The sequence below is a fragment of the Cornus florida genome, unplaced genomic scaffold (assembly GCF_030987335.1).
Source record: "Cornus florida cultivar Cherokee Brave unplaced genomic scaffold, ASM3098733v1 CherokeeBrave_3.0.0_Hap2_Chr01, whole genome shotgun sequence".
NCBI classification, from domain to species: Eukaryota; Viridiplantae; Streptophyta; class Magnoliopsida; order Cornales; family Cornaceae; genus Cornus; species Cornus florida.
Window position 1 is genome coordinate 89194554 of NW_026775571.1, and position 9478 is coordinate 89204031.

The 9478-nt window shown below is 36.2% G+C and overlaps 1 protein-coding gene across 2 annotated transcripts; it reads left to right on the plus strand.

Annotated features, from left to right (window-relative positions):
* Positions 1-200: 200 nt before the first annotated feature.
* Positions 201-9207, plus strand: LOC132305456 (probable hexosyltransferase MUCI70). Of its 2 annotated transcripts, none has more exons than XM_059803099.1 (9): positions 201-1060; positions 1682-1948; positions 2225-2435; positions 2634-2743; positions 2831-3030; positions 6092-6195; positions 7439-7626; positions 7719-7918; positions 8676-9207. In XM_059803099.1, the coding sequence occupies exons 1-9, from the start codon at positions 817-819 to the stop codon at positions 8904-8906; spliced, it is 1755 nt and encodes a 584-aa protein (XP_059659082.1). In that variant the 5' UTR covers positions 201-816; the 3' UTR covers positions 8907-9207. The 2 variants fall into 2 exon arrangements, with proteins under 2 accessions (XP_059659082.1, XP_059659084.1); XM_059803101.1 differs by having other exon boundaries at positions 202-1060; positions 1685-1948.
* The last annotated feature ends 271 nt before the right edge of the window (positions 9208-9478 follow it).

The following is a 9478-nucleotide window of genomic DNA, read 5'->3' on the forward strand; positions in this document are numbered from 1 at the left end:
TTATAGGGTGCAACAATATATCAAGACAATCTTGGTTCAAAATTTAAACCCTAAAACTATGCGAAAAAAAAAAAAAAAAATTTAACCCTATAATAAGGGTTTAGATGTACCACCAAGGGTAATTGGGTAAAAACGACCACCGTCTATAATAAAACGCACATGGCGCACTTTAGCCAACTGAATTGTTTTAGTGATTTACGCAAAAATATTTTCTGTGTATATGATACAAAATTTCTCAGATATATCCTCAAAAATAAATCGCACATTCAAGGGAGTCGCGAACGGTGATCTCAGATTTGTTCCGACACCTTGATTTCGCGAGCCCTAGATTCACGCACAAAAACTAGAAATCAACCACAGTAACCTTCTCGATTGCCGAACTCTTGTATCACTTAGCTTTGATCTGTGAGTTTCTCTGTCAAGATTAATTTGAGTTCATTGGATACTAAATTGAAATTCGATGGTGGGTTTTGATTGGTTGATTGAATGAAGTTGCTTGTGTAGTTGACATCTACTTGTTTTTGAAAGTATATTCATCTGCTTTTGCTTGCTTGCATTTGTTATTGCCAGGGAAAAAAGGATAAATTTATTGGGTTTTAAGTTTATGACTTAGTATTAGTGTTTACTTGTTAGTGGGTCGTTATTGTTTGATCAGTTTAGTGGAAATTGAGTGTTGCCTCTAACTTTGGGGCTGATTTGGTGAACTGGGTCTGTGTTTTGGATGTGAATTTTGCAAAGGGGAGAGTAATTACAGTTGGGTGTGAATGAGAGGAGAGGGGCGATGAGAGGGGAAGTTGAGGATTTGGAGGGACAACAATGACTACAGGGTCATTGGGTCTACGTTCAGGAAGTTATGGATCACTGCAACAGTTTCAGAACGGTGTGTTGCCAATTCAGACAACGCCCCCTGTTGCCACCCGTAAGCCGTCGAAAATGTTCAAAGAGAAGGAGAGTTTCTTTCATTGGATCTGCAAATTTGCTGGCCGCAAGAAGGTTGGAATGCTGCTCTTGTGTGTTGTTTCTGCCGCGGTTTTTATATGGGTATTGTATTTAGACAAAGGTTCGATGTCTAATCTTTGCATCCCTTTTCCGGAAGTTCTACATTGTTTGATTTCAGCTCAAGCATCATAGTTTGACATGTAAATATCTATATATAAACACACAATTATCTAATTTGATCTGTTTTCTTATAAGGAAACTTGGAAAAGATTATTTTTTTCTCCTGTCAGTGAATGTAGAAAAGATTAAATCTATTTATGTATCCATTCTCCCTAAGTTTTACATGATCGGATTCTTATCTTAAGTAGCCAAAATACATATATTTATGAACCTGTATGTGTACATCTATGTAGTTTAATCAACTGCAGTAAGGAATCCTGAGAAAAAGATTTATTTATGCTTTAATATGAACCTAAATGGTGCTTGGTGATGATACTTTTTGAACCCTTGTGTAGTTCTGTTATTGATTTATGTTAATTATATAAATAGAGGAATTAATATCCAAAGGTCTACTCAAAGTGTATGCTTCATGTTTAATGCCAACACCCCCCCCAACCACACCCCCCCCCCCCCCCCCAAATGTTGCTGTCCTAGAAGCACTACACGGCATATCCCAATTTTGGTTTGCATAGTTTCGTACCTTAACTGAGTGAAGAACTAAGTTGTGCATTTGTGTTTTTAGCAGGTGAAGAAACACGGGAAGGCAACCCTATCCAAAGCATTACACTTAACAGCAGCTTTCCTTGGGGCTATCCTGAATCTTCACCAACTCACGGAGAACTATATGGCAGCATTCTTAATAAAACGGATAATATGGGAGGTGAAATTGTGGTACAGCATCCTTCTCCTGCTGCATATTTTACAGGTTACACGCTTCCTCCAGGGAATCCTTGTGAAGGTTTCGCATTGCCTCCTCCACCAGCAGATAGAAAAAGGACCGGACCACGCCGTAAGTTTGTGTTATTTAAATCTATGGATTTCCTATCAATTGTTTTTCATAAAATATTATGCTGTTGTGTCAACACCACCACAGGCACAGGCATAGGAAATCGATTGTTTTTTGTAAAATATTATTCTGTTGTGACAATACATCCACAGGCACATGCATAAGGCATCATATAGTATATACACTATAGGAACTAATTTGTACATTTAATTCTAGCAATGCCAATCTTATTACGACTGTGATAACTTTGCTTTTTTTTTTTTTTTTTTTTTTTTTCAGCATGTCCAGTATGTTACCTTCCTGTCCAAGAAGCCATTGATTTAATGCCAAATGACCCATCATTTTCTCCTGTGCTTAAAAATTTAACCTACATTCATGAAGATAATTTAACTAGAAGTGAGTTTGGAGGCTCAGACTTTGGTGGATATCCTTCTTTGAAGCAGAGGAATGATTCTTATGATATAAGAGAATCAATGAGTGTGCATTGCGGGTATGATTATTTTCGTGGGCAATTTTATCTGAAATACTTTATTGAATTACTTATTGTTGTTTTCTTTAAAATATTTTTTGGTTTATCTTTTCGCTTTCTAATTATTCCTGGTAATAACACATAATTTTGGGCTTTACCTTGCGATGTTCTCATTTGTGTTTGTTGTGCTTTTTGGTCAATGCATATCTATATCAATAGATTTGTCAGAGGAAATAAACCTGGACGTCATACAGGCTTTGATATTGATGATTCCGACCTTCTTGACATGCAGCAGTGTCACGGGGTGGTTGTTGCATCAGCAATATTTGGTATTGCTCTTCGTAATTTCCATTTGAAAGTTCAATTCCCATGCTCGAGCTTTTGGATTTTATTCTAATTCATGGTCTCTCTGTCAGGAGCTTATGATTTAATACAACAACCGAAGAATATTAGTGAAGATGCTAAGAAGTCTGTCTGCTTTTATATGTTTGTGGATGAAGAAACAGAAGCATATTTGAAAAATTCTAGTGCACTGGAAAGTGACAAGAGGCTTGGCTTGTGGAGAATTGTTGTTGTCCATAACCTTCCTTACACTGATCCAAGACGCAATGGAAAGGTAAGTTTTCATAAGATTTCAAATTTATAGCAGAGGTTGGGTTATGAGCTGTAAGTTTTCTGGTAATGATATCTGATTATTGCATGTGTATAAAGTGCTTTTGTTAATAATATTTCTTAAGATGAGTGCATGGAAGCTGCATATTGTCATATACGCTTTACGATACAAGAAAGCTGCCATGTCAATTAATAGCTTCTTCCATCAGCTGATTTCCAGGGACAGACAGCAAATAAGGATGTCTTTAATTTTATTAATCATTAGCCATTCGCTTATATATTTCATGCACAGACTCAGAAATCTTTCCATATTTTGCGTAGTTGTAGTCTGAATACTATTTATTTGGGAAGAAAATTTCATGATTTGAATCTTTAAAACTTCCACTGATTAATTATACTATAGAAGTGGCGGAAGCTGATTCCAAATTTTAAATATAAAACCTTAAGAAGACAGAACTTATGCTTTGATTCAACTTCTATACTGTGGTGCAAATTGATTATGCTTATGAAGTGACTGAAGAATTGCATAATGCCAAAGTTTAAAATCTTGTCAGTGTCTTATCATAGAAGGCCACTGAAACATCCTGTTTAGACTGATGCAGGAAAATTTTAAATTCCTAATAAAACATATAGAATAGAAAGGCTTTCATCCTGTGTTGTGGTGCTGCATCATGCAAGAAAGAGAAAATGTTATGTTTGTCATTTTTGACGGATTACTTTCAGAGTGAATGAAGTCAACCAAAGTTTTAGATTTCAACCTTGAGAACTCTTATTTTGGTTTTTAACTTACACACTTTTAAAAATGTATTACATTTCCAGAGTTAAAAGTATAGCCTGAAGGTGAACCCTACATCCTAAAAAACGATTTGACATTCTGTGGAATGATGATTTCAAATGAAATCAGTAATACAGATTTGAGTCTCTAACTAGCTGAAACTTGTGTCAGCTGAGTGAAGCTCATGATGCATGTCTGATCCACTTATCCAAACATCTTGACGCAAAAACTTATCTTATTCATGCTGCACAATATATGTTATTTACTCTTTAGATGTTGCGACATTTTTGAGACGAGATATAAGCTGCTCCCTTTTGATATATATCTATTCTAATCTAACTCCAACCCAATATTTTTTTGTCGTTTGCTTAGACGGAGGTATGGCAATTAGTTGTCCTTCTCCATTATCTCCTCTTCCTTCCCATTCTCTTGAACATTTTTGACAAGAGCCTGTTCTATCACCTTTTGGGGGGACAGATGTGTTTTGCCCTTCCCTGAATTTTCTATACGTTTGCAGCATATTACTATGTAGTTTCAAGTTATATAACCTTGGTGCCGAGCCATATTTTTGTCCATTTGATCTTGTTAATTAAGTTTTCTGTCTGGGTCCCTTTTTTTTTTTTTTAACTCTTAAGAGTTCTTTTAAGTTAGGCACCTAAAAAGCTATCTTTTCTTCTTCCCTTATGGGAACTAGTATCTTCTTAGCTTGAGTGCTACCCTCTATAGTTTTAGAAGAAAGATGAAACATCAAACATGGATTTCTTTTCCTCCACTGGCAGTCACATTGGTTGTGGGTCTTCTGGTTCTGGGGTTTCCTTGAGTACCTTATCGCATTCTTTTTCTAGAGGCAGCACTGGGCCCCTCTGGTTTGCAGTCAGCATCCTGTCTCGTAATAGAGCTTCAAACTTTTTTTTTTCTAGTTGATATCCCCCCTCTCACTGTCAAGAAATTGTTTGCAACCAAGAGGAGTTGAACCTTAGACCTAATGCTTCCTGAGGCACCAGGGCCAAGTGACTTACCCACTTGAGCCAACCCCTTGGGGTTATAGAGGTTCTAACTTTACCTCTTGCCATCTAGACTATCTGTTAAGTCAGAATTGTATAGTTTCCTCAAACACTGTAGTGATCATTTGAGCAGCTGAGCTTAATTAATCCCTTCTGTTGGTTTCCATCTGCATTCTTTCTCTTCTAAGTTATTGCTCATTTGCATAACTTGTATTGAATCTCTGCCAGCTAATTCTTCCAACACTTTTTGTGCTGCCTTAAGGATCTGACATGTGCCTCTAGATCAGCCTCTAATTTCTTCTACATTGACTGCAGCTGCTGGCCGGCATTTAGGATTATATAAATGTTAAATCTCAACATTTTATCCTTCTTTTTTTTCCTTATGATGTACATCATCCAATATTATTGTATATAATTAAACATATCAGATAACTAAGGAATATTTCAGGTGTTGGATATAATCCTGGATTATTTGCTGATTAGTTGGATAAAATTCTGGATTATTTGCTAAGTTGTTGAATAATGTGGGTTACTACACACATTTTGATATACTTTTAACATTTGTTTCATTAATTTTTATTTATTTTTGTTGCTGTAAAATGTAAAAACTATTATTTCCCTCAAATATGTTCCTAAATTTCCCAGACATATTCATGGCATCTTCTTGATTAATTGTTGAATTTTGAAACTCTTGGTAAGGAATAATCTTTTAACCTGGATTTGTTCTTCATATGCATGATGGTTTAATATCATCAGGATTTTCATCATCAGCCTAAGCTTTCTGTTCTATTTGTGTTTTCACATCTGCTTTTGGTTATTTGGTTAATCCCCCCTGAATGCTTTTGTTATGACGTTGTTGTATGGCATGGGTGATTTTCACGATGCCATTAACGAGGAACATATTTATTTAAATAATAGGACTCAGTAGCTCTTCTCTCCACGTTGTCATGACAATATAGGAGTTCAATAGACATGAGGACCTCATTTTTCTTGCCCTGAGTTTTGCCTTCTCTCTTTTCTTTTCTTTCTTGTGTTCCTCTTTGATTGTATATCAATCCATCTCTTTCTGCCCCCTTTCTGTTTAACAAAGTTTTAGTTTTCATTTTTGACAACATATGTTGATTGTGCTCCTAGCAATATTAGCTTCATTATATGAACAAAAAACAACTCATAAACTGGTACTGCTCTGCAATTTGAATCCATTGGGTTTTGTGCCCTGAAGTCTTCATTAATTTACAGCAGGCAGTGTTTTGAAAATCTTTTCACACTGTTTGTCCCTTTTGCAGGTCCCAAAGCTTCTATTGCATAGGCTCTTTCCCAATGCCCGCTACTCTTTATGGATCGATGGAAAACTCGAACTTGTTGTGGATCCATATCAAATACTTGAAAGGTATATAGTCTTTTTCTTATTTATTTGACACATAGAAAGGGTCCAGAAGTTTGGAGGGAAACCTACTTAATTATACTTGGTCTTTTGACATGGACTAATGAATTTCTTGAATTACAGTTGGAGTGGGGTGTCTCATCAGTCAGTAAAAACCACGTCTTTGTGAGACGTGATGCTGCTCCATCACCCGTTCAAAATCTCTTTCCTTATGAGGATTTTCTCATAATTGGAGTAGGACAAAACTATGAATCCTCTTTCCTAGGATCTTTAGAAAATCCTTCTCTTGTTCCTCTGTTCATACATGAAAGTGAGCTTACAGAGCAAATAGCAAAATCTCTTTGAAACTTGTGTAGTGGACAAGTTATTGTCTTAGATTGAGATTGACCGAGAACTGTGTTGTGTAGATTTCTCGGCAGTGAGGAATTTGGGCTAGAGGTATACAAGGCTCTTGTAGTCATTGCTAGTCATCATGAACTTTGTGCCTGTTTAATCAATTAGGGCTTTTATAGTTTTTACATAGCAAATCCCATCATTTCCCCCCTATAATTATTCTGATTGCATATTGTGTAAAAGGGGTATTTGCTCGGTGAAACAGCAAAAGCTCAAAGGCCACAGTTTGTGTCTAAGAGTATCTACTTTGTCCAAAATAGTGCCAAAGGTTTAGTCTATCTCCCTTTTTACTCCAACCCCCCAGTAGACGGGATATACACTGGGTAATGGACTTTTATTGTGTTAAAACCTGTTGCTTCCTTCTTCACCACTTGTCATCATCTTCACCCTCACTGGAGGCATTCTTATACCCTTGTGTCATTTTACTTTTTAAAAGGCCATTTCTTATACCCCTTTTCGGGCTTTATCCATTGGGTGAAGCACCCACATGTTGTGACTTTCAACCTAATAAATAAATTTGCGCTTGGATTGTATATTTGCTTTCTGTTTGGTGAATTGGAATTACATTTTGGCTCAACTTATGTTGCAACATTCACAGCATACAAATAGATGTGACAAACTAGGCTTATGTCTCTGCCAAAAAAAGGTAACAGTATGATTCTCTTACAATTAGTGTCGGGTGGATTTAATGAATTTAAGACTAGGTGGATGGAACACTAAGGATTTTGAATGTCAGCCTGGCATCATTGAAATGTGACTATGCCGGGACCTGAATGATAGTTGGGTCTTTCTGCACAAGCTTGAATCAGCATTCTTTTAAGAAATATTTTGACTTTAAGTTTTTTTCGTCTTCCAGGTTCTTGTGGAGGAAAAATGCCAGTTTTGCAATATCGAGGCATTACAGACGCTTTGACGTGTTTGTTGAGGCCGAGGCTAATAAAGCTGCTGGTAAATATGATAATGCTTCCATTGACTTCCAGGTCGATTTTTATAGAAGGGAGGGTTTAACCCCATACTCTGAGGCTAAGCTTCCTATAACAAGTGGTAAGAATGTGATCCTTGGTCTTTGTCCCCATGTTTGTGTCTCTTCACTTTCACATGTGATATCGTTACTGTTATATGACTGGGTTTTGCAGATGTTCCTGAAGGATGTGTAATAGTAAGGGAACATAATCCTATCTCCAACCTCTTTACTTGTCTCTGGTTCAATGAAGTTGACCGTTTTACTTCCAGAGACCAGATTAGTTTTTCTATCGTAAGGGACAAGATTATGTCAAAGACAAATTGGGGTGTTAATATGTTCTTGGACTGCGAAAGGCGCAACTTTGTACTGCAGGTAATTAATTTAATCTAAGATTTCAAATATTACTTGTTCTCGTCTTTTCATTCCATTTTATTCCATTATTACACACATTCATTTTCCTTTGTTCTCATCTTTTCATTCCATTATTACACAGATTCATTTTCCTTTTCTTTTCTTTTTTTTCCTTTCTCCAGGGTTCCTAATGTATGTGGATTTATTGAGTTGCATGTGGATGTCACTTAAAATTTGAGTTAAACCATTTTGTTACACACACACACATGCAATCCCACACCCCAGAAACCATCTTCTATGGCATCTATACAAGTCTCATAATTGTAATTGAAGACAGCCACTGGTGTTAGTGAAAATCTTGAAGCTTGTAGAACACAATCAGTTTAGTGATGGTTCTCGTTTAATTCAAGAGCCTAGGGTTAATGTTGAACTTTGACCATCAAATTCAATCGAAGAAGTAAATCAGATGCTTTTAATGGTCAATAATAATCTTTTTTGATCCTTTTAGTTTTTCCTCTTGTTATCATCTTGTTTTCCTAACCACCTTTTAGTTCCGGTCTTTTTCCTGTTACATTTTCTGTATATTTTTCGAACATCTCCCGTCATTTTCATACATTTCCGGTTTCCACTTGCTTTTTAGTTACTGGATTAAATGCAGCAGAATTTTACGTTATGATCAAATATTCTCTCCCTTTCCAGGCTTTGGGGAGTGCCAGTTCCATTAGTTCTCTTTCATATGAGACTCACTCTTATTATGTATGTAATATATGATATGCAGGCGTACCATAGAGGGGTGATAGAGCCGCCGTCTCTTGCTATCGATGTTGATCATCATCCAACACCTGTAATTGATGAAACACCAAATGAAACACAAGTGGAGATTTTAACAGAAAGTATTGTAAGTAATCCTATTAGAAAGACACCATTGAAGCATGGGAGAGGCAGGAAATCCGGTTCGAAGCGTCATCGCAAAGTTGCTGCTGGCAGTAAGGATACCATTTCAAGTTAAAATTTTGGTTCACGCGATTTTTTTTTTTACTTTTTCCTTCCCTGTTTCAAAATCATTCAATGCGGGGCTAGGAATACGTGCAAGGTGAGTGTTGTAGTTGCATTTCTACACAACAGTTTCTTATATCCTTCATTTTTGTTTGAATTGTCAAAATTATCCATTTTTTGTTGTATATATAGTCAAAATTTCAATAATTATTATATGGGATGTTTTCAGTTCCTCAAGTGATGACCCATTTTGTTGGCAATTGTTATGTTGACTATATTTACATTAAAATGAAAGTTTAACTGAAATTTCTTCAGCCTCCCTGGTTGGATGTTTATACCCTTTTATTTATTTATTTAATTATGTTCCTTTTGTCTCTTTTAAGAATTAAATCATGATAAGGGAGTCCAGATGCAGGTGGATGAGAGGTGTTCATTGTGTTGATAAAACTCAGTCCAGTCTCAACAAATATGTTTACTGTCACATTCTTTCTGGCATTATATCTAATCATGAGAGAGATCTTTCACCATTGCAACACAAACCATTGTAACACATCTTTCAAGAAGTTGGGGAAAATTATTTTGTCC